The 26129-nt window shown below is 37.1% G+C and overlaps 1 protein-coding gene across 2 annotated transcripts in view; it reads left to right on the top strand.

The window, feature by feature from the left end:
- LOC139973367 (uncharacterized) overlaps positions 1-26129 on the top strand; it is a 90285-nt gene that overhangs the window by 55188 nt on the left and 8968 nt on the right. For both annotated transcript variants that reach the window (XM_071979989.1, XM_071979990.1), the window contains 23 exons: positions 699-852; positions 1979-2193; positions 3093-3267; positions 4144-4502; positions 5242-5410; positions 6542-6652; positions 6978-7268; positions 8124-8423; positions 9332-9655; positions 10495-10649; positions 11974-12208; positions 13457-13782; positions 14551-14695; positions 15378-15668; positions 16579-16731; positions 18735-18902; positions 19928-20007; positions 20719-20917; positions 22437-22559; positions 23017-23214; positions 23662-23880; positions 24742-24945; positions 25652-25999. In XM_071979989.1, coding sequence (XP_071836090.1) covers positions 699-852; positions 1979-2193; positions 3093-3267; positions 4144-4502; positions 5242-5410; positions 6542-6652; positions 6978-7268; positions 8124-8423; positions 9332-9655; positions 10495-10649; positions 11974-12208; positions 13457-13782; positions 14551-14695; positions 15378-15668; positions 16579-16731; positions 18735-18902; positions 19928-20007; positions 20719-20917; positions 22437-22559; positions 23017-23214; positions 23662-23880; positions 24742-24945; positions 25652-25999 — 4942 coding nt within the window. The remainder of the gene's footprint in view (positions 1-698; positions 853-1978; positions 2194-3092; positions 3268-4143; positions 4503-5241; positions 5411-6541; positions 6653-6977; positions 7269-8123; positions 8424-9331; positions 9656-10494; positions 10650-11973; positions 12209-13456; positions 13783-14550; positions 14696-15377; positions 15669-16578; positions 16732-18734; positions 18903-19927; positions 20008-20718; positions 20918-22436; positions 22560-23016; positions 23215-23661; positions 23881-24741; positions 24946-25651; positions 26000-26129) is intronic.

Below are 26129 nucleotides of genomic sequence, written 5' to 3'. Positions count from 1 at the left end.
AAAATCTTGTATGCCCAGTGCCAACTGGGATTATTTGTTTTAAAAAGTAACATATTTTTGGTCAGTCATTGAGGAGAAGTTTATGATGAAAGAAATAGATAAAAGCAGGACAGGGATATGCTATTGTGTATTTTAACTAGTTATTGCTGTTTGAAATATCCATTATATTCAGTTAAACCAACATGATTGCTATTCTCACACCCTCCTTCCCTCCCCCTCCCCCACCCCCCATGTAATCCATACTGACCCGTACAAGAGAGGAGGGTGCATTGGTAACGTTACCAATCCTCTCTTGTCTTTGTTATTGATTATTTATTTCTCTCCTATTACTGATTATTTCTTTCTCACCTATTATTCCTTCTAATCAGTGGAACTGATTTCTACAAGCATGCTGCTTTCTTGGATTCCCCACAATATGTATTTCTTGTTAACATATCCAATGTTTATAAAAATCTATTTCTCTGTATTAGAAAGGAGAACATAATACTGATTTGTAGTTTCGTCAGTTTTGGGTGTTTTATTTGTATGTATGTATGTTACATCTGGACAACATACATTAATCTTGGAGTGACTCGAACTTGGGACCTTATGATTGAAAGGCACCGGCATTAACCACTGAGCTAACACTCCTATAAATTGATTTGATTCCATTCCTGTATGCCCTTATGTTAATATCTCTCTCTGTATCTTTTGAACAGACTTTCCTGGGGAACATTGACGAAACAGGAGTGGTGAAGACGACATTTGAGTCACCTGTTGACGATGTCTTAGGTGTCAGATTTATTCCAGTCCAGTGGGAGGGAGAAAGACCTTGCTTGCGAGCGGAAATATATGGGTGCTTCACACCAACAGGTGATTAACCAGTGCTACTTTACATGTATATATCAGATAATAAATATATGTTACCAGGAATATGCTATGGAAACATTATTGTCTGCTTAATAGACGGGCGAAAACCTTGGACTTGTAAATTAGGTCAAAATATTGCTTTTGATCCTAGCTGCAATATTGATATAAAAAAAAGGGGGGCAGGCTGAAATTGCCTTCTCCATATAATGAGGTTGGATCAGGGGCATTAGGTGATAAAGAACTGTGAACCTTAACTGGAATACATCTGCAGAAACAAGAAAGAAAAAAACAAATGTGCAGTTGTGATTGTTGTGCCTTTAATTCACTTCTTCTGTGCCTGTTTTTGACTTTTCATGCCCGGCCAATGAATTTGTGACTTTATACTCCTCCTTTCATCATTGAATTCATACCACTAATATATACGTATAGATATATGTCATGATAAATATATATATGAATATACATATATGACACTGGTTGGGATGGTTCTAGTTTAAAAATTGTATCCCAGGGGAGGGAGGTTCCAGACCTGGGGCAGCCCCTCCCCCTTCCCCCTCCCTCTTCCCCCCTCCCCCTTCCCCATACTGAAGTCAACCTATTCTGCTACTTAATCTCCTGTATTCGTATTGGCCTTACTGCTCCAACCTTTGGTAAGATTCTGTCTGTCTTTCTTCTCTTTTGTTTTAAGTAATTCTTTGTAATTTCTACTTTATCTGGTATAATTCCTGTAATTTCTACTTTATCTGGTATAGTTCTCTCTATCTTGAACAAGCTGCACTCCATGCAGCTCGGCAGGGATGCATACACCTACGCAACTTGACTTTGTAGTTAACTCCTGTTTATTGCAGATGAAATGAATTATATTATTTCCAATGGTTTTGATCAAAACATCTTCCCTGTTTACCTTTGCAAGCCATGCTCTATATTATTTCATTCCAATAAACAGATAACATCAAGGTGAGTTTGACGTCACAGTAAGCATCATATTATATTTCCTACTGGAAATCCTGAAATCATTTGCCATGTTCTTTAATAATTTGAAGGATCTACACACTCTCCCCGAAGAAAAAAATAGCATTTGCTCTTTTCTTTAATTCTGTACTCTTGATGTATCTCTTATTAATTGCAGCCTGTGCCATGAACAGCGAGTTAGCAATCGCGTCTACCACAGAGGTCACGCCCACCAGCGGCTCGTCCTACGTAATGGTGGAGCTGACATCGTTCTCCAAAGTCACCATGGTCCGAACCGACAGTGAGGGAAGCAATTGGATAGAGAACTATTACCTGGGCTTTCAGCAGAATCCTAAAGATCTCGCTTACTACAGAGAAAATGACACTGTCAGGGTAATTAAAGCCAATTATCATAATATTTAAATGAGCTTGACAAATGCATTATTGAAATCAGCTGGAATGTAGATTTGAAGTGATATAAGTTAAAGTTGCAACAGAAACAAGTAAACTGTTTGTGGATTATCTGCAATAGTGCCATGGTCCTTAAAAAGCAGTGGAGTGTGTTTGTGTGTGTATATATATAACTCACTACGATTTTTAATTAAATAATATATATTAATTATATATTTATATATAGATATATAGATAATTATATATATAAATATATAGATATATACATTATCCATTTAATTATATAATTTATGACAAAGATAGATATATTATAACAATTCATACCTAATACGAGCATATCTAAGCTTTGCGGTCTGTCTCACATTCCCTTTTTTGGAAGCAGTTTCAAACGCTCTAAATTTTATTAACTTTCAAAAAGAAGGGTCAATTATTTCAGCCAGTGCAAACTGTTATCCTTGATTATATATGTTTTTGCAGTAACATAATTCTTCAATCAAGTAACAACTACAAATTGTTTAGATCATGTTCTAATATACAGATATTTGATACTTTGAGAAAGGCTCCATAACCAAATCAAATAATCAAAGATTACAATTATAAGTCCATTGTAGATGTTGCCAGGCGTTTGCCTGTGTTGACTTGATATAAAGAATAAGTTCTTTTCACCTGAAATCAAGAGCTGATTTAATGAAAAAAATTGCTAATTATATTGTGTTTACAGACAAACATGGTTCTTGCACTGTGGGGTTTCCTGCCACCTTTACATGAAACTTCTCAGACTGTTGAATTTTTGATGGGTAGTGTACCCTAGTAATATTTGGGATCTGGGTGTTAATCCACAGATTTGAATACTCAGTTTCATTTTTGTCTCTTTTTCGCAGGATTTCCTAGGAAATTTTGAACAGGATCTGTACATCACAAATGTATTGATGAATCCAGTAAATATTCAATATTTATTGATCTTTCCAACTTCTGTCAATACCGGTTTATCGACTACTGTTACGTTGTTTGGCTGTTCAGCTGAGCTTCCTGTGGATGCAGGGCCAGTCTCAACAGGTACTTTCATTAATTGATTTATATTCAATATTCATTGGTATACATCCAAACACTGACCTGTTCACACTTCAATCCTATCAGATCCTGCTGGTATCAAAACGTCAGACCCCCTAGCAGACCCTGCTGGTATCAAAACGTCAGACCCCCTAGCAGACCCTGCTGGTATCAAAACGTCAGACCCCCTAGCAGACCCTGCTGGTATCAAAACGTCAGACCCCTTAGCAGACCCTGCTGGTATCAAAACGTCAGACCCCTAGCAGACCCTGCTGGTATCAAAACGTCAGACCCCCTAGCAGATCCTGCTGGTATCAAAACGTCAGACCCCCTAGCAGATTCCTGCTGGTATCAAAACGTCAGAATCCCTATCAGATCTTGCTGGTATCAAAATGACAAACCCCCTAACCTTTATAAACGTTAACTATACAGCATCGACATCTTGTAACACAGTCAGGATCGAAACATCATCATGCCATCTACATCCTGGTCAGATCATTGCGTTGTGTCCTTGGGCAAGGCACTTTATCTCCATTGCCTCTCATCACCCAGGTGTATAAATTGCAGGGACTTGTGAGGTAACTTGTAAATAGAGTTGCGTATGTGCCACGGTTTGTGGCTGCACCCTATGGAAAGTCCCCCAGGGGACATGTAGATGTGGTGCATTGTAGTGCCCCAGGAGAGATTGATTGAATTGTGCGAACGTTGGTGTGTGGGTGTGATAAGTTACCAATGACCAAGGGTTAACTTGTAAAGTCATGTGAGAGGGCCTTGGCCTTGAACAAGACTGTAAACCTTCAACTTAACTTACAACTTATAGATAAATGATTCTTCACCACCATGACACCTCCTCACTCAGCTTTGCTCTTTCTTATACAACAGTATGTTTCGACAGCTTCGAAGTGAGCAACTCTGTTTTCTCCGACGGTCAAATCACTGCTACATCTGTGCTGCCCTCTATTGATGGCTCCGCCTATCTACCGGAGTATGCCCGACTTCTCAATCCCAGCGATCCCAAGCACGGTCATAATGGCTGGGTGTCAGAAGAGGGTAGTGAAGTGAACTCTCTCCATCAATTCATTCAGATCGACTTTGAGAAGAGAGTCACAGTGACTGGGTTGGCCATGCAGGGTGTTGAGACGCCATTTGGTACCAAGACTCTGCCTACATTCAGTCTTTGGTTCAGCGAGGATGATATACAGTGGTACCCAATGAAACAGCAGGGCAGTGACAATGTCACGGTAAGTTTAATGCATGCCGAGATAAGACTTAGAGTTAGGAAGGTGATAAGAATTGCACGGTTACAAACAATACGGTACTTTATATGCTTTGTGTTAGCAAATAGAGCACTGTGTTAGCAAGATAGAGCACTGTGTTAGCAAGATAGAGTGCTGTGTTAGCAAGATGGAGCGCTGTGTTAGCAAGATAGAGTGCTGTGTTAGCAACATAAAGCACTGTGTTAGCAACCTAGAGCACTGTGTTAGCAACCTAGAGCACTTTGTTAGCAACTTAGAGCACTGTGTTGGCAAGATAGATCAGTGTAAGCAACATAGATCACTGTGTTGGCAACATAGAGTACTGTGTAGCAACCGAGAGCACTGTGTTAGCAACCTAGAGCACTGTGTTAGCAATCCCGAGCACTGTGTTAGCAACCTAGAGCACTGTGTTAGCAATCCCGAGCACTGTGTTAGCAACCTAGAGCACTATGCAGCTGTGTTAGCAACCTAGAGCACTGTTAGCAACCTAGAGCACTGTGTTAGCAATCCAGAGCACTGTGTTAGCAACCTAGAGCACTGTGTTAGCAATCCCGAGCACTGTGTTAGCAACCTAGAGCACTATGCAGCTGTGTTAGCAACCTAGAGCACTGTGTTTAATAGCAACCTAGAGCACTTGTAAGTATGGGTGTGGAGACTTACATTTTATGGTAAACATTCTGTATTCCTTAGTCACAGCAAAGAATGTTTCTTTTTCTTTCTTCAGCTGCTGACTGGAACGACTGACGCTGACACAGTGGTCAGAGTCGAGCTGTCTGAAGATGTCCAAGAAGACATGCGACCTTTGACCCTGAGGTATTTGCGAATTAAATCGGAGGTCATGACAAACGACTCGGTCGGACTGAGATTTGAGATATATGGCTGTGATGCTGCTTGTAAGTATAAGTGTCCTTTAAGACTGAAAGCTTTTTAGGGCCATAAAAATATAATGTGATTGTTCGTAAATAGATGTCTTGTTTTCTGTGACGTTTATTACATTGTATTTAGTCTAGCATTCGTTGCATCATTTTTTAATAGTGATGCTAAGAGAAATGTTTTTAGTTCTATGGTTCTGCCACATATAACTTACGCGTCCCAGTATGGTATCACTTTATATCGTGAAAAGACAAACTGAGAATAACATCGTTTTTGAAGTATACTTTTAGACTTTAGAGTTTAGACTTCAACTTCCTATTAGACACTGTAAATGCGACTGCTAGAAACGAGTTTATTCGGATGGCAAACACAATTAAACCAGACAAAAAGCATCCTTTACATTCTTCATTAAACAGTATGCTAACAAAATCTTGCAGAAATCTAAGAAATCCACACATCTTGCCAAAATGTAGAGTACATTTTTGTAGAAACTCATTCATCTATAGTGCTGCAATATTTTTTCAATCTTAGCTTTTGGATCTTTTGATTTAGAGTAATTTTTTAATACCATCTTAACATCTGATAACATCTTAACATTGTTGATTATAAATATATTTTATGTTTGTACTCCTTTCTATAAATGTTTTATATTTATACTGGATTGAATAAATGAAAATGAAATGTCACTCTGAGAGAAACTACAGAATAGCAATTTTTTGAAACAGATTTGAAGGGTGTGAAGACTCGCGCACAAAGAAACGTCTCATGCGGATAATCTGACCTAGTTTCGAATTAGGTGTAACAGAAGTGTTAGAGACCACCATAGATCCCAGAAAATACACACACAGCTTGCCACCGTCGGTAATTAGACACTAGTGTACAGTCAACACATACAGGCTGCGGTCAATACCCACAACACAGTGTACATAGCAGCGATGGACATCTCAGGTCTAGATAAAAGATAACAAGGTATCACGTTTCATTACTGTCTGCATTTTGTAGCGATTAGAAAAAAACTTCACTTGCAAGCGACGGAAAGTTAACTTTTTCAGAGGGTGGCACGTGGTTTGGGGCGAGTCTTCAATGCCTTTAATATTTCGTTATTTGTATTTATCGTTTTGTTGACTTTGCCTGTTTCTCTTTCTCATCAGTGGACAGGATTTGCCCCGACGGGTGGACGAATTATGAATATTCATGCTACAAGTTTGAAAGAAATTCATCAAAAACGTACACCGACGCTCAAACCCATTGTGCATCTGAAGGTAAGCATTGTGATGCTATATTTGCATGCTGCCCTCTATTGGTTAAAAAAAATTGTTTTTTTCAAATCCACTTTCACTGTTGAGAGACCGTTGCAGTGTCTGCACCAGAATTACAGAGAAATGTGTATTAATTGATGAAAAATCTCTGGAAAGCTTCATAATAACTTAAAATAGTGGCTTAAATTTCATTTTTTTAAAAGTTAACTTAAACTACATTCCACTTCACACTGCATGTTTAGACTCCACTAATGATTGCAATGCTCCACTGTTATAGAATGACAGACTAATCGTTTAGTTTTCTTCTCATCTTTACTGAAATCATCAGCCTCGGGTGGACACTTAGCAACTGTTACTACGGAGGGCGAGCACAACTTCCTGCGAGAGTTTGTACGATACCATCAGGACGGGTTTTACTTCATCGGCTTCGACCGGCGAGATATGTTCAGTAATCTCGTTTGGCAAGATGGTACCCTACCGGACTATGCCGGGTGGGCAGAGGGGTATCCTACCGACAACAAACATGAAAGATGTGTTGCCATGTCGACTAGTGACGATGGTGATTGGACCACTGTCAGTTGCAATAAGGACTTCCTGTTCGTCTGCGAATACCAAAGAGGTTCGTAATGTATCAGTCGTGAGAAAGTTAGTTTAAAAAAAATTCCAAATTTATAGTCTTGAAAGTCAGTCTCTGTTTATCTCTCGACAGTTCAATTCCTGTTTGCAATTATTTTTTTTATTTTTTTTATTCTGATATGATTTTATCATTACAATGCAATTGATAAACTTGACTATTCATATTCCATTTCTCTCAACATTAATTCCTGTTTTTTTTTTTTTTTTTTTTTTTGCTGAAATTCTCTGATAATTTTATCATTACAATGCAATTTATAAGCTACACTATTCATATTTCATTTGAAATAAAAAATAAAGTTGTTTGTATTTAGACACTGGTGTGCCTGTGGACTAAATAACCAGTTTAACGAAATGAATATATGGGTTAAAATGAATTTAATCAGCATGATAAATTATTGAATGTTTATAAGGATGTTTGCATTCTTCAAAATTTAAGGGGCATAATTTTTACTTTGATCTGTAGGAAACCTATTTGAATAATGGTTGGAACATTTAGGGAAAATTGTTCTAAACTAGAATTAACGTGAAAATATTCTTTAAGAGGACATGCTAGTCAATTTTTTAATTGAATTTTAAAATTGAAGCCTGGAAACTTCAATGCAGTTTTGCATTCTGACTTTTTTTAGTTCTTAAACAAAGTCCCTTTTTCAACAGAGAGGTTCTTTCTTTATCCTCTTCTGTAAAGCACCTGGCATGATGGATTTCATCTTCTTTCTATTTTTCAATAATTTGATGGTACAATTATGTCTAACACCATTCGTTCTAAATATGCGTTACATTTATCGCTGCGGAAACTATAACAAAATCATTAAAAAACTCTTGCATGTTCGGCACACAGAAATTACCAACGCCGTACAATGCCAGGAAAACACCTTCCACGCGAACTGCCCAATCGGCCAAGTCCTCAACGTGACCTCTGCCGACCTGGGTCGTAGTCAGGGCTGGGACGTCTGCCCCCAGGAGCTTGTTTTCAGCAATTCTGATCTGCCTTGCAGCCACAGTCAGTCCCTGGAGATCATGCAGACAGCCTGCAATGGAGAGAACGAGTGCAAGATGGTCGTAAATTTTGACGATTTTGGTTATCCATGTAGCCAGCCTGACATGGTTCTATACCTCAATGTCTCGTACAGTTGCGTCGGTGAGTCTCAAAAGAGCAAAATGTACCGCCGTAAAAAAAAGAGTTAGATAAAGCATGTGATGAGGGCATTTTGTATATTATTAAGGTTTTTAATTCAGCCATGTCTATGACCTTTTGTTGCTCAAAGGGCTTTCCAAGCAAGTAGAGTGTCTGGTATATTGTAATCTTTTCATCCAACCATCATTCATCTATTTTTTTTACAGATTCCTCTGTTTAAAAGAGTTACAAAATTATTTATTTTTTAGTAGAGTTGCTTGAGGTACTATTGCTTACAAAGTTGAATGGATCTCTTAGAAAGATTAAAAAAACTTATCCCTGAGGTCAAAATTGTCCTTACCTCTTTGTTATTAGCATCCTCAGATGGTTGTTCATCCCTGAAAGAAAAAAACAAATTTACTTGTATAAATTAACCATTTTGGACATGTGAGAATTATCTAAGGGTTTCCAAAAACTTAAAAGACATGATAAAACAATTGCGTATAAAATTTGTATGTACATGTATAAACATATCAATATTTGTAAGAAGTTTGTCGTCACTTCAGCTAGGTGCCCTTCAAATGATGATTTCATGTTGAAGCATGTTTTAATGTGTATCAGGAGTCATATATAAACTTTGGTAAAGCACCGTGTCAAAAGTTTGATGCTGGAGGGGTTAGGGGAAGGGGGAGGGGGGCTGCAGCATGCCTGCAACCAGGTTGGTTAGGACATAATCTGTTGTGCTCCACATAAATTTCATACATTACAAGCATCTCTGGTCTTCGTAGATAATCACTTTGGTTTGATGAAGCGTAACTGTAGACAATTTTGCTGCTCCTGCAGCAGTTTACCTCTTTGACTTGGGTGTCTAAAATTTAACAAATGTTCAAGAAAATCGATAAAGACATTTCTAAAATGATCTTTTTTTTCAGAGAGTTATCAGTTTGCCCGTGTCTGTGAGGGAGACTTCTTGGAATTGTCCTGTCCAAATGAAGACGATGTCCTCCACGTCCTTCGCGCCATGTACGGCCGTCTCGTGGACGACTTTGTCTGCCCAAGTCCAAACGAGATCGTCGTTACCAACTGTTCTCTGAATAGCTCTTTGGAGGTGGTACAGACCTTTTGCGAGGGCTATCACGAGTGTAAACTCCCAGTAGAGGTGGCATCCTTTGGAGAAGACCCCTGCGCTGGAGTCTTTAAATACCTGGACGTGGATTATGAGTGCGTTTCTGGACTGCCGGTGATCACGGATGAATGTAAGTCGCAATTTTCTTCATTCCGTTCACCTTTTTTTTCGTCTCTATGATATTCTCACTTTTAGCCTAAGAGTCAAGAATACAGAATAAAAAAAAATGATAATAAGTAAAAAAAATTTTATAAAGAAAAGGGTAACAAACCATTTGTGCATACATTTTTGTAGATACGTACCTTCCAGTGGATACCTTTTTATCCAAGTGGATACCTTTTTGCTAAGGTTTGATAAAGGTATTTTGTCAAAATCATGCTTTATGTTTAAATATCTTTCATTAAAAATTTATAAATGAAATGAAATTGCCTCTTGATGAGCAAACTTTGAATTTGTCAACTATTTAGGCTGATCCAAGACAAGATAATATATCTAGTTGAACTTGGCCTAAACATGCCTCTTCCCATGGATCTATCAATGCCATGACTGTTAGATATAAATTTTAAGCTTTAAAGAGTAGTAAGGTTTAATCTTGATGTAATTCTCAAATCCTCTAAATTCCCTTTTTCTTTTCATATATCTTTTCATTTCACACCCAGCAAAATTGTAAAAACGTTCTCAAATTAAACCTCTATTCCAACTGACAATCAAGCTCTCTTTGCTCTAAGTAACACTTTGTATCATTTATGAATCAAATCTGATATTGCTATCTACAAACATGCCGAAAGTGGCTCCTAATTATGTAAATCATTACAGACACTAACGGTGAAGTTTCTTTGGTTAGTAAACCCTTCTCACACAAGATAAATGTAGGATGCAAGACCCCAGGATAATGTTTGGAAAAAATCAGTTTTGATGACAGTGTGGTTGACAGAAAGGGTCATCCTTTTGTTTATTTGTTATCGACAGATGTGTACCGAGGTGAATGCGAGGCAGGTTGGGTCAAACATGACCTCCGCTGCATCAAAGCTTTCCCCGATGAAAGTCTGAAATTTGAAGATGCGAACGATAGGTGTAATGAGTTACACGGCCATCTTGCTGGTATCCCTGGAGACCATACACAAGTAAGTGATTCATAGAGGAAAGTAGAGGTATAATATACTAAAATGTAAGCAGCTCACTGATAGGTGTAATGAGTTAAACGGCCATCTTGCTGGTATCCTTGGAGACTATACACAAGTAAGTGATTCATAGAGGAAAGTAAAGGCCTAATACACTAAAATGTAAGCAGCTCACTGATAGGTGTATTGAGTTAAATGGCCATCTTGCTGGTATCCCTAGAGACCATACACAAGTAAGTGATTCATAGAGGAAAGAAGAGGCATAATACACTAAAATGTAAGCAGCTCACTGATGGATGAAATGAGTTACATGGCAATCTTGCTGGTATCCCTAGAGACCATACACAAGTAAGTGATTCATAGAGGAAAGTAGAGGTATAATACACTAAAATGTAAGCAGCTCACTGATAGGTGTAATGAGTTAAACGGCCATCTTGCTGGTATCCTTGGAGACTATACACAAGTAAGTGATTCATAGAGGAAAGTAAAGGCCTAATACACTAAAATGTAAGCAGCTCACTGATGGATGAAATGAGTTACATGGCAATCTTGCTGGTATCCCCGGAGACCAAACACAAGTAAGTGATTCATAGAGGAAAGAAGAGGCGTAATACACTAAAATGTAAGCAGCTCACTGATAGGTGCATGTAATGAGTTAAACGGCCATCTTGCTGGTATCCCTGAAGACCATACACAAGTAAGTGATTCATAGAGGAAAGAAGAGGCATAATACACTAAAATGTAAGCAGCTCACTGATAGGTGTATTGAGTTAAATGGCCATCTTGCTGGTATCCTTGGAGACTATACACAAGTAAGTGATTCATAGAGGAAAGTAAAGGCCTAATACACTAAAATGTAAGCAGCTCACTGATGGATGAAATGAACTACAATGAACTTGCAGACAACACCTGCATGATAATTTACATGTTGCATGTGAGATCGCACAGTGGAATAGAAATAAAAAATATTCTATGCCATGAAGTAAAGGAAAATCAACTTCTTCATTCATGAATTAAAAAGGAAAAATCATGAAATATGCTGGTGGGGAGAGGGAAATGGTGATGGAATCTGTCAGTTCCACTTTCCCAGTGTGAAATTTTTTTTCACTTAACATTAATAATCTTTCATATCATTTGACATTAATACTTATAGGATGGCCTTATAAATGTACACTGGCGTCAGTACTGCCTGTATGGAGGTGTTATTCCGATCACTTTTTTCACATATGATACCATTATAACAATCAAAAGAAAGAAAGACAAAGGATGGTATATTTATATCCTCATGCCATTGTTTCACCGGCCTGATTTCTTTCCTTCATCCCAGCAATTTTTAGAGGGTCTGGTAGATGTTCATGGCGACACTAGTTTTTGGATTGGCTGTGTCCAGACCAAGAACAACACCTGTAGATGGAGGGACGGTATTGGCCACATCTACACCAAGTACAATGCTGGGTTCGTCTCAGAGGGCGGAGTGAGATGCATTGAACTCAGCGCAGAGCACAACTTTGCCTGGGACCGAGCCAAGTGTATCCAAGAGAATAGTTTTATCTGCCAACAAGGTAAATTTGATTATACTGTAAAATATTGTCGTAGGCAAGAATGAAAATGTAAATAAACTAAGCCCAGAGAGGCAGACAGATGGATAGAGTTTTTCTGGCATAGCCTTTCATCTGACTTTGCTGATGAGACAAACAACTGTTAGTGGTTGTTGTCATCACAATATAGGCAAAAGTAGAAATAAATATTCACAGACATACAGATAGATAGACAGATAGATAGATAGACATTTATACCTTTAATTTTTTGCTTTTCATCTGAATTTGCTGATAAAACAAGTAACGTTCCGTGATTTTTGTCATCAAAACAGGCAAGAAAGGATTAAATATACACAGACATATAGACAGATATATAGAGAGACATTTATACCTATTGTTTTTACTTGTCATCTGAATTTGCTGATAAAACAAATAATGTTCAGTGGTTTTTTGTAATCAAAACAGGCAAGAAAGGATTAAATATACACAGACATATAGACAGATAGATAGACATATTTAAAAAAGAAAATAAGTAAATTACTGGCCCAAGGCTGACCAGTGTTTTATGCACCAAACCGATATGTCTCTCCTACCTTGTAAATATTGGTGGTCCTTCGTTATTTGGCCAGGACGTCATTTCGAATAACAACATTTGCACAACCAAACAGTAAGACCTTGTTGGTGTATGGACAGACAAAAAACCTGAAAAATTTTGCTCTGAATGTTGCATTATTTTTTTCATGTCAAGATTGATGGGAAAGATTACAAGGCTTAGTTTTGTAATAATGTTAGAAATCAAATCCATTCTTACCTTGTGACACTTCCACTTATTGACCAGCCACCGTATGATTGTAAACACAAGTGCTCTAATGGCCGGCACTACTTTCCTGTGTGTGAAGACAAATTTGGTTTGACTACTGAAATAGTTACACTGTGTGTTTAATCAGGAATTTTTGCAGAGGAGCGTTCACTATGGCTAGCATTACCAACTCGGGTTGATATTCAATCTGCCCTGTTTTTGGCCAAAAACAGGGCACTCTGGTGGTATTTGCTATAGGTAGGGAAGATCGTAATTATCAGAGAGTTGACACTGTCAGAATAATGTGTCTATGAAGACTCAAACAATTTAATCTTGTAACCCAAAGATTGAGTGCAATTAACAAGCATCAAGTAATTTTCCAGTTAATGTGATTTAAGCTCCATTCCTTGTCATGTTTTTCTTGAACTTGGATCCATTTGACTCATCTTAGCTAATCATTTTGTCCACTTCAGACTGTATGTTGACCTTTGGCCTTTCTGATATGACCATCGACAATGACCAGTTGGAGGTATCCAGCACGAAGCTGGTCGCATCGTTGGATTCCTTCAAATGGAATGCTCGACTCAATGCTCCCTACGGGGCATGGATAGCCAGCGAGAGAGACACCGAACAGTTCTTCCAAGTGGACTTCCAGAGAGTGATGAGAATAAGGAAGTTAGCAACCCAAGGTCACCCAAAGTATCAGTACTGGATTACAAAATACCAGCTGGAATACACCGTCAACGATACAGCGAATGGATCTGTTTGGAACATTTATTCTGAGGATGGAGCTGATAAGGTGAGGAGGGATGAGGCTGTTCTGTTTGTATCATGTATGTATGTATTTGTATGTATGTATTTTAGATCCTCCTGCAGGTAGGAACTTGCGAAGAAGCCTTGAATATAAAGCAATTATTTGAAAAGCATTTTTTCAACATGAACACTTACCCAAAAGTTATGGGTTAAGATATGTGTATTTGTGAGTGGTTTGAATATAAAGCAATCATTTAAAAAGCAGTGTTTTAATATGAACCCTTACTCTGAGGATATTGGTTAAGATATGCATGTCTGTGATTGTTTTGAACATAAAGCAATTATTCGGAAAGCAGTGTTTTAATCTGAACACTTATTCAATACATAAGGTGAAGGTCAGATATGGGCTCTTGCAAGTTATTTGATAAAAGGAATGTCAACATGTATTACAAAATTTTGTGTATTTGGAAAATCAAGTAATTGATATTACAGTACTTATATAAATGCAATACTGTTCAAATACCAAAATGTTATTGCAAGTGTTTAAAAGGGCTACGTATCTTGGTAACACTAAACTTACAGACTTTATATGAAATAGAGATAATTAGGATGTAATTTGTATATGCTGGTGTTCCACTCAGTATCGAGTAATCGCTTTCAATGTTTTTGCAAGTGTTTTAAAGGGCAACGTATCTTGGTAACACTTAACTTTACAGACTTTATACGAAATATTGATAATTAGGATGTAATTCCTATCTGTCAGTATCGTGTAATCCCTTTTCATTTATAGTTCTGTTTTATCATTTTTCTTCAGGTTTTCACAGGTAATAATGACAGCAATACCATTCAGCTGCAATACTTCAAACATTTCATGTTTGCGAGGTTTATCCGCCTGGTTCCTCTCGAGTGGAATGATGAGATAGCACTGAGAATGGAAGTATTTGGCTGCTACCTCACTGGTGAGGAAAAATAATAGAATTAATTGTATAACGCATATTTAAATTACCTCAAAATGGATACTCTTTGTTTAAGGTTTCTCTTTGAATATATATATCCTTTAGGGCTTTGTTTTATTATCGTTTAGTACAAGTGGTTTTTTTTTATATTGTTGCTTTTGGCTTATTGGTTCTATATATTTAATATTAAGGTTTTTGTTACTATATGTTTTAAGGTTTTACATTTGTAAAGCACTTTGAGCAGCTTTGCTGATTATGCGCTATATAAATATTACTTATTATTATTATTATGATATCAATGTCATAGAAATTAGTGATCATTTTTTTTTTCCAGTTTTTAAGAACCTTGTAAACACCTTGCTGGTCGTGGTAATTCAGCAATGCTCAGAAATGAATCGTTGTCTATTTGTATTACATTAAGTTTTCTCGTAAGAAAACTGCACTCATGTGGGTCCTTAAGGCCTTAGACTTTTGATTCCATTCATCCCACCCTGCACATCTGTCAATCCAGGTAAAATGACAATTTTATTATATTTTCCGATCATTTTGCTCCGACCAATGTTTCTATCTGACAGTAGTAGAAAAATTGTGAACCCCTGGTCTAGGTTTTATCTTCCTCAATTGTGTAATGCTGCCCTCAGTAATGCAACATTTATATATCTGTTAAATCGTTATTCGTCTTCAGACAACAAGCCGGAGGTCTTAGAGGTCACAAACATTACCAAGCTTCACTATGAATACAATGGTACCATCCAGTGCCGGGCATTCGGCACCCCTCTGCCGACCCTCCGTTGGGAACGCGACGGTTACGACTACGACGGTAACGAGAACGCTACGATCGTCTCATACCAAGAGGACGAGTACCACGTGGTCACCGAGGTCCGCTTCCACCCGCTGTTTGACGACAGAGGGTACTACACCTGTGTGGCCGAAAATGAGTTCGGCACGGACAGAAAGTCGTTTTACAATGAGAAAGGTATGATCTTAGATACATATCAACCCATAGGGGTGCCTTCAAAATATTATCAGATCTGTGGGGTTGACTGATTTGTAATTGCCACCAAGTTATAGTCACAAGACGTCTCTGGCAAAGAAAATGAACATTTCCTGACCTTGGTCCCAACCACCCTCGATGGGGCTGAGGTCATAGCTGACCCCCCCCCCCCCTTATGTCTGATATTTCTATGTTGTCCCTGGGTATCCATGGGTAGTATAAAAAAGGTTGATAAACATGATTAAGATGCATGTAAAATAATTAATACCCATTTCTACACCCTGCCGAACGTACATATATGCACTGATTATGCACTGATTATGTACGTATTAGCACTGATTTCTTGGTAAGGCTGTAACCTCAACTTGCTTTTCATAACAATTATATAACATTATATAGTATAGCATGTTTGCTATACCCTTGGCAAACTAAACAAGGCTTATAAAAACTTTCCTGAGTAATTTGCATAAAATTAATTGTGCTCCTTTCATCATGTTGCTAAAATTTTTCAAAAAGTATGAAATTGTATGGCCCATTCTGTTGCACTTTGGCTATACATAAAACAGTGAACAAAAAGCTCATCCTCTGAGCTTGGCTTCAAAGTGAACTGTAGGTTCATTTTAATCTTAATCTCACAAACTGCTCTTTTTTATCATTTCAACTCCCATTTTTAAGTTTGGTTCTTGATACAGGTAGCACTATAGAGTCTTCACCAGCATCTTCTCCATTGCATTAGAACTGTGTCAGTACGTATCTTTATACTGATATCTGTTCATTCATCCCTGAAGTTACTTCCTTTAACTTTTAGGCTCTTCCTATAGACTTCATCTCTGTATGCATAGTATTTAAATTTCCAACTGTTTTGTTTTTTTCTTGACCAATGATCGATCAGGCCTGTATACCTATCTCGGAGGAAAGATCACTTGTGACGATGAGGTGCTGACAATGGAGTGTCCATACGGGGAGTACATCAGAGTAGAAACGACATTCTACGGCCGTCTACATAACGAACGCTGCATCATTTACGACGACCATTACCCCACCGGTACGACTTAATTTGCTCCATCTATTAAAACCTTTTTATGTTTGCTGTGGAGTCGTGATCGCTGTAAAATTAATTGCAGATGTTTTGTGCATACCTTAGATAACCAGTAGAATAGGAATGAATCAGTCCAGTTTGAAATAGGTCTTTTAGATGCCATGAATCGAGCATGACATCACAAATCAAAGGCCTAACCAAAGCCTAAGCATTAAGGTCCATGTCACAAACAAACAAAACAGTATAAAAGGGTATGAAGAATAAATATATAATATATTTCCCTATATATATTATATATATTTTCTGTCAAGTCATACTAAATTCTTTTTTTTTGGGTGGAGGGTTACAGAAAATTAATGATAAAATTAATGATACTGAAAATCAGCATGTAGTGCAGATATCATCATATATTTTGTTCATTGGGAGTTGGCAGCCCTAGTTTTACTGATGTTCGAGTGGGATTGAAGAGTTACTAGGTTTTCTACACTGGAGGTAAAGATATTGTGTCTATCATCTCTGTGTATTAACTTTATTGTATTAACCAGAGACATTCTGCTACCTTTTCCAGCAAATAATTGAAAATTGATGTTATATTTATGTTATATTTATGTTGTAAGTCACAATTTAAGTCAACATTTCAACGATTTTGCCAGCAAAACTTTTCCGTGGTGGTATAAGTCTCAAGCAAAATGCTCCCCCCCCCCCCAAAAAAAATATTAATGTTGTCTGTTGTCAAGATAATGCGCTGTATTATTTTATTAGTAGAGAGTAGTATTAGTAGAGTTTTATTAGTACATGTTATCTTTGTAAATTTACCATAATCAACCCAAACAAATTAAGGTTTTTGTGTAACTCTTAAAGGGTAATCATATATGTCAAATTCTTGAGGACATTGCAGGTAATAATTTATACCAGTATCACTTTGAAAAAATACTACACAAAATGGTCAAGTGGCCATAGAATCATAAAGCTGTATAGCAGTTTTTCTACACAGGAACAACAGTATTCAAATAAGAAAATAAATCAGAATATTTGAAAATGCTACAGGAATCTGACCACTATAATATTACTATTATTATACTACCAAATTTATATAGCACTCTTTTCATGCTTAAGCATGTTCAAGAGCACTTTACAATGACAACAAAATGACAAAACCCTTAAAATATGAATATGTAAAATAAAATTGACACAGCTTAAATAATAATATAAAAAATATAAATATATGTAAACGAAGGAATAATTTTAAAAATAATATAGATTTACAGTGAAATTCCTAAAAAGTACAAAAGTGAGTTTAAGTAAATTTAAGTAACAAAATGACAAAATCCCTTAAAATAAGAATACGAAAAATAAAATGGACGCAGCTTGAAAATTAATATAAAAATATATATGTTGCTATATAAGGAAATTTTTTTTTAAAAACAATATAGATATATAGTGGAATTCCTAAAAAGTAAAAAAGGTGAGTTTAAGTAAATTTAAGTACCAAAGTGACAAAATCCCTTAAAATAAGAATACGAAAAATAAAATGGACGCAGCTTGAAAATTAATATAAAAATATATATGTTGCTATATAAGGAATTTTTTTTTTAAAAACAATATAGATATATAGTGGAATTCCTAAAAAGTAAAAAAGTGAGTTTAAGTAAATTTAAGTACCAAAGTGACAAAACTCCTTAAAATATGAATACGAAAAGTAAAATGGACACAGCGTGAAAATTAATATAAAAATATATATGTTGCTATATAAGGAAATTTTTTTTTAAAAAACAATATAGATATATAGTGGAATTCCTAAAAAGTAAAAAAGTTAGTTTAAGTAAATTTAAGTACCAAAGTGACAAAACTCCTTAAAATATGAATACGAAAAGTAAAATGGACGCAGCTTGAATATTAATGTAAAAATATATAAGTATCTAGAAGGAAATTTTTTTAGAAACAATATTCCCTGCGTTGCAAAGTTTAATTGATAATTGTTCTTTTCTTTTTTTTAATTTCCTTGGTAGATTGTGAATATGATCCGGATATTGTCAGATATCGAATCGAGGAACAATGTAACAACAAGCAACACTGCATGGTTTATGTCAGCGAAATAATGTTTGAAGTATCAGGGGACAACTATACCATCTGTAATGGATTCCCTCTATATAGCAATACAACCTATATATGCATTGGTGAGTAAGGTTTCATTATAATTAATTGTAGGTTGTAGTAACAGAAGTAAAAGATATGGGGATAGGAGACAATTATGTATAGATCCTCCTGCAAGCAGGAACTCGCGAAGAAGCCTCATTGGCTTTGAATTGTCAACAACTCTGTAACTGCACGACATACATTAATCTTGGAGTGACTCGAAATGGGGACCTTATGATTGGAAGGCCCCGGCGTTAACCACTGAGCTAACACTCCATAAATCTATTATCTAGAGTTGTACCAGCAGTTTTCAAGGTTTTATTATACAGGCAAAATTAATATAGGTTGTAGTAACAGAAGTAGAAGTAAGGGGATAGGGGACAATAATATCAACTGTAATGGATTTCATCTCTATGGCAACACACATAACCTACAAATGCATTCAATTAGCGAATGGTTAATAAAAAACTGTTTATCAGCATTGTGAAGTATTGTAGCCACAAATGGTAACATTGGAAAAGGTTGAGTAATATTTTTTATCAAGATCCGTAACATGCGTGGTTCTAATTATGATGGATTTAAAAAAAAGATGGAAGAATTAGCTACAATGGATATATATACGATGAGATATGTACACCGTCCATCCTTCTAGTGACAAATTTATCTTTATTCAAACTGGATTCAGCAGGATTCATATGGTGCATTCCCATGCATGCACCGAACTGTATTGCAATTTGACAGAATAGTTTCACTTCCACTCTGTCATCTTTAAAGTTGAGTCAAACCGTGTCAACCGAGTAAAACCGTGACTCCTGCGTAACATATAAATTGATTTCTAAACAGTGGCATAGCTATTGAACTGTTGTTATATGGGGAATGGGAGGGGGGTCAGTTTGCATTATTTAGATATATTGTGTTGTTGTGTAGATAAATGAAAAAATCACTTGCCCATTCCCAATTCTTTGTTACCCCTTCCCTCCATCCCATTTCCCCCACCCCCATCCCCCTCCTTTGTCCTACTTTTCCAAGTCCCCTGCCTATGTTGCCTTTTCTTCCCCCCTGACAGGCTATGATTGGACCACCTGGTTCAACACAGACAGTCCTAGTGATGGAGTTGAAGAAGAATCAAGACAGGCCATCTATTTGGTAACTTAAAGATTAATTACAAAATCTGTTTTATCACCTACTATAACAAATTCTACTGATTTAGTATGTTTAGTTTCTTTTTGCTAATACATATATTTAAAATGACTTTAACAGTTCTGTGAGGCTCACTTTTCTTGTCCATTAACAGCACAAAGCAGATGAAACAAGTCCACGGAGTAACTTAGGGGAATTCTATTGCGGAGGGGGGGAGGGGGTAACAACTGTTTCTCACTTGTGGCGAAGAATGATGCCATGGGTCGGGTGCAAGCCAATGTTAACCTTAAAGAAATTATAAATGCATGAATAATTTTGCTATTTGCTAGTACCCTCAAAATAAATAAATGGGATAACAGTACAGAATCAACAAGTATGGGAACCTCACCTGGGCGGGTGGGGTGGGGTAACAACTGTTTCTCACTTGTGGCGAAGAATGATACCATGGGTCGGGTGCAAGCCAATGTTAATCTTACAAAAATGATAACTGCATAAATAATTTTGCTATGTGCTAGTGCCCTATAAATTAATAAATGGGATAACAGTACAGAATCAACAAGTATGGGAACCTCACCTGGGTGGGGGGAGGGTAAAAAGGGGGTAGGGGCAGAATGATAAAAGAAATACCATTCACTTGATAGTAACACAGTTTATTGTCTCTTGATTTCAAAGGTTTGTCCTAAAGAGAATTCTGTGTTATTTCCTTCTGTTTTTCAGTCGGAGTCGAGTATGTGTTTAGATCCATACGAGATTGACTGCAGGCAGGCCTCTAACGGCGCCAGTTACATCGACGGGGGACAGGCATTGGGTCGATCCTGTACCCTACACGGTGAGGGCGGTATAATGTGCAAACAGAGTAGCCAGACCGGCTCCGCAAACTGTCTGGATTACGAAGTCAGATTCAACTGCCCAGAAGGTAAAGGTCAAAATAGTCAAAAAGCTAGATATTTCCAGCTAACACGTTAAGTCATTTTTGTTTTAATAAGAATTATAATATAGTCATTCTACACTGAACTGTTGTACACAAGGGCTTAAGGTTTGGTGAGGAAAGGAAAGTGTGGCGTTTATAGACACCAAGACACCTGGGAAATGGTCAGTTCATACCCGGGTTTAGCTAATTAACCTAGCCTAGCTAATTAACCTAACCTAACCTAGCTAATTAACCTAGCTAATCCCTAATTATTCATTGCTACATACCCGGGTTTAGCCGAGTTAGGTGTTTGCCATCCAGTAGTAGTCAACAATTTCTCCATGAATATGATTGGTTTTCAGACCTTTAAACCTTTAACACCTCCATTTCAAAATGGCTCTTTATTTTTCAAAAATATTCACTAAAACCTTTAAAAACCTTTTTTTTTTCATTTTACTTAAAAAAATTGTTTTTACAGATTTAGTTAAGAGTAGAAATATTGTATTCAGTCATGCTAACCATTGGCCATTAAGTTTTTTTGGACAAACAGGCATGATTCATCATGATACAAAACAGACTCACAAACAACAGTTAATGTAGGTCAGGTATTTTTAATAAGGGTCACAGATGATTTAAAAATTGGCATAGATGGTGAGTAGGTTACAAATTAACTTCATGTTTGAAGCCTTTAAAAATCCTTATTTCCTAATTGACAACCTTTAAAAAAACCTTTGTTTTGTTGAAGAGCTGCTGGGAGGTCTGATATTTAGAAAAACTCAACATGTACAGTATGGTTGATTGTTTTTTGTATGTTTAATATTGATTGTATTTGATGCTGGGATGAGTTTCTTACTTTGATTTTGATGTTCATGGGAATGGGTTTTGTTGGATGCTACTACCTTTTAAAAGTTTATTTCCAGAGTTGATGAATTTTGTTTTCCCCTTTTAACCTTCCTTAAAACTAAGTTAAAAACTATTTATTAGATAGTTTGATGGGTGACATGTAGTCTTAGAGCTAGAATCAATATGGCTCCTCACAGACATGTCTAGCTATTAACATTCATAATGTTATAATGACTAACAGGGAGATGATATCATCAATTCTTATTATAAATTTCTTTGAGAGTTATAGTTAGGGCCGTTTAGGTCTTTGCTGTCAAGGTTACCAGAAATAATCAACTTTATAGGTGTTAAGGTTATCTATTTTCGTTGATGGGAGTACTCTATTCAATTAAGCCCAAAAGGGTTTCTTACTTTACTTCCTTTCACATTTTTTACATATTTGCAGTTATATTGTCTTGTTCACGTTGTTATAGTATGTGATGAAACAATAAATAATAAATAAATTTATTCATGCAAAGTATCTCAAAGTATGTGACCCATAGCTTTACAAAAAAGATGTGATATTAAACTGGGCTCTGAAACAGACTTATGGTAACCCTAGTATCACATTATTTATCTTCTACTATTCATGTTTTATTTTTAATTTATTCATATTTTTTTTACTTTCGCATGTCACTCGCAGAGGATTTTGGAATCTATGAGTTTGAGAGAGCAGTGGAGTGTGATGGTGAGGAGATGTCCATCTCCTGTAAGAATGATTACTCCATCTTGGTTCACAAGGCATTTTATGGAAGGAGAGAAGAAGGTAAGAATATAATTAATCAGTGTGTTTTTTAAGCATTAACTCTGAGCAAATTTTTAAAATCAATTTTCTTTTTTTCTTTTTTCTTCTGTCCTCTTATTTTGCTTTTATCTTCATTTGTTTGTTTTCAACTCTTTTCTTAATTATTGATTGTTTTTTTAAGCATTAACTCTGAGCAAGTTAATGTGATGAAATCAATTTCCCCCCCCCCCTTCTGTCCTCTTATTTTGCATTTATCTTCATTTGTTTGTTTTTTTTCATCTCTTTTCATGGTTCTTCCTTTCTTGTTTCTTCAGTTTTCTGTTCTTTGTTCTTTCATTCATTCTTTTCCTCCTGTTTTATTTATCCTTCTCTTCTCTTCACCTTCTGTTTCTCCTTATATCCTCAGTCCTAGTATACTCTTCATCAGTAGTCAAGTTATTTGATAGTTTTCTTTCTGTTTCCCCTCTCACATTAACAGGACTGTGCACCTACGGTAACAACTTCACATACTCTAGCTATTGTGCCTTGGATGATGAATTAGTTCTCGACACGGTGAAGAAGAACTGCGACCACAAAAAGAACTGTCGGATGAACGTGCAACTGGCCGCGGTCCTCTCCGATCCTTGTCCGGGAGAGTACAAGTATCTAGATATCCAGTTCTCTTGTGAAAGATACAGTAAGTTTGAAATATTTTAAATGAAGCATAGAATTCATTTCAGAAATGTTTTCAAAAGTTTGTTATAATATCCCTGCCAGATATCTGTTATAATAATGATCATAATATTCTTATATCTTTAATGAGACTCTATTTTCTCTTGAAGCCCTTCTGGTGCTCTGTTATGGGGTTTTCGTATGTACATCTTGGAAGTGATCCCAGGTTGCACAAATACCCAGGGTTATTGTAACTTCTTGAGTAGCACCTTATGAACAACTAATAATAATCCTGGGTAACACCTGAGTAACACCTGGGTAACACCTGGGAGGATCTGTCCTTAACATTTTCTTCTAATCCATCACCTTTCTTGATCAAGGGTACCCCTGTAGTTGGCAAAAGTCAAACTCATTTGAATTTGCATGACCGATTGTCTTAACTCTCTCTCTCTCTCTCCTATCCTCGCTACAGGACAAAATTTTGCCCGTTTCAAGCCGTCTAACAGCAGTAGCCTAACAGCACCTAGCCTGTTGCCGGGGCTTGCCAATGATTTCTTCTACAGTTGGGACTGTAATGCAGGGCACTGTGTGGAGACAAATTCAGAGTATGAGCCCTGGTGGATGGTCGACTTGGGAGCTGTCTATGACATTAATGTTGTCACAGTCTACACTTGTGATGATGCAGAACAAGGTATAGTTGTCATCATTTTGAATTTATGCCATTATGAATATTCAGTGTTCATTATGAAGTCTTATAATTTGCCTTTTAACGAACATTTGTTCTTTCATATGATATCAGTGTTAGTTTTCGATGATCTTTGCCTAGTAGTACGTCGGTAATAATTTAACCTTCTTCATGAATATGCATTGATCACTAATTTACTATCTTTATGAATATACATTGATTTGTTAACCATGAAGAACAGAAAAACCTGAAATACCTATCTGAACGTGCCTAATGTTATGTCCATAAAAATTTACCTTCTTCATGAATATGCATTGATTATCTATAAACTCATCACTAATTTTATACTATCCTTATGAATATACATTGCCTGATTCATTATGATGACCATATGGAAGAAATCCAGATAGCGCAAGTGTACTACACTGATTCCCATTGTAATGATCCATATATCTGGAGAGTACAGTGTTTCTTATGAATAAACATATTGATAAACAATGAAGTCAGTATTAAAAATAAATAGGTATGAATATGTATGTATGTATGTATTTTAGATCCTCCTGCAAGCAGGAACTCACGGAGAAGCCATCATTGGCTTATCGAAGCCGCAAGCTGACCGAAGTCAGTCTCTTACATTCATATTTAACGTCCATGATTATGAATTGTCAACAACTCTGTAACTGGATGACATACATTAATCATGGACTGACTCGAACTCGGGACCTTATAATTGAAAGGCACCGGCGTTAACCACTGAGCTAATACTCTTTAATGGGGGGGGTGGGGGGGGTGGGGGGGGGGGGGTATGTGGAGGTTTCTCTCATAATTCTCATCAAGCTTTAAAAGTAATCCACGCTTTAATTTCAGCCGCCGATCTTGACAACTTTGAAGTCCGAATCGGTAATAGTTCCGACCTGACCTCTAACGACCTCTGTGGTGGCGCTGTTGTCGACGCACTCCCCGGTGCCAATGTCATCTTCTGCAACCAGAGTCTGCCCGGTCAGTTTGTCAGCGTCCAGGTTCCCCAGCAACTGACCAGCCTCAAAGTTTGTGAGGTGGATGTGCAGTTCTGTGAGTCAATAACTATTTCAGTTTAGCTGTTTAGCTGGTAAATGACAGCAAAGAAACAGACCACAAGCAAAAGGAAGAAGTGAAGAATGGGGGGGGGGGAGGCTGGTTCAAAATGTTGTTGTTGTTGTTGATTTTATTCAGATTTTGTATTTGAAATGTTTATTGTTCTGAGAGGACAGTAAATTTTTTTGAACATAATGATTGTTATCCTGTCCTTCAAACTTCTGAATGCAATCTCATATGACTCTTGTCTATACATATAAAGTTCAACACCCCTGTTAAAAGATAATATGGGTATACCAAATTGATCTAGAATCTTGCAGTAACCACGTTTCATAGAACTTATTTTGTTAAATATTCTCAAGTTAAACCGTGGGTGGAATTTGGTGACGTTAATGCAGTGAAATTTCATCTGCATGTTCGGTCGAGGTGTTAAGTAATATTGAATGTCACATCTTTGAAGATATCAATAAAACTAAAATTTGACAAGCACTTCACAGGGTTGGGTTGGGTAAGTCAGTTTGCAGTAGAGTAATCAAGCCAGCAGAGTTTATCAACGGTGCAATGTACAGCGCAAGTGAGAAATCAGAGATCAAAAGCCTGTGTACCAGAAGCTACTAATCAATAAAAATTCACCGGAAATTTTGCAAGAGGTCAATATTCGCCGAGACTTTACTTTGGTGTTATTATTCCCTTCATACTGTAGTACCGCAACCGCCAGTGAAAGCCAGGTCGTGCGACGGACAGGTGCTACATTTGTCTTGCGCCCTCTATCAAGTCGGTTACATCACGATCGAGGGCGCTTTCTACGGACGGATCACAGACGGTGCCCTCTGTCCCCACAATGACAGCAGTCACGTATACGACCAGTCATGTTCTGCGACACGAGAAACGGTGAAAGATCTCGTGGAATCGCTCTGCAAGGAACAACGAAACTGCGACATTGACGTAGAGAAGGATATATTGAACGCTCTGAAGGTCGGAGAGGGGGATCCCTGCCCCGGGGAATACAAATATCTGGAAGTTGAATACAGTTGTAACAAATTCATTTCAGGTAAGAAAAGTTGAGATATGAATAAAGTGACATCGGGGTTGGGGGGCGGGTGGAGGAGATTGTTGTAATAGCTTCCTGTTCCAAGTTGATGAATAATAGATGACATCATCATTACCTTCCCTACCCCCCT

This window comes from Apostichopus japonicus, chromosome 9 (genome assembly GCF_037975245.1).
Source record: "Apostichopus japonicus isolate 1M-3 chromosome 9, ASM3797524v1, whole genome shotgun sequence".
NCBI classification, from domain to species: domain Eukaryota; kingdom Metazoa; phylum Echinodermata; class Holothuroidea; order Aspidochirotida; family Stichopodidae; genus Apostichopus; species Apostichopus japonicus.
This window is presented reverse-complemented; position numbering and strand designations above follow the sequence as displayed.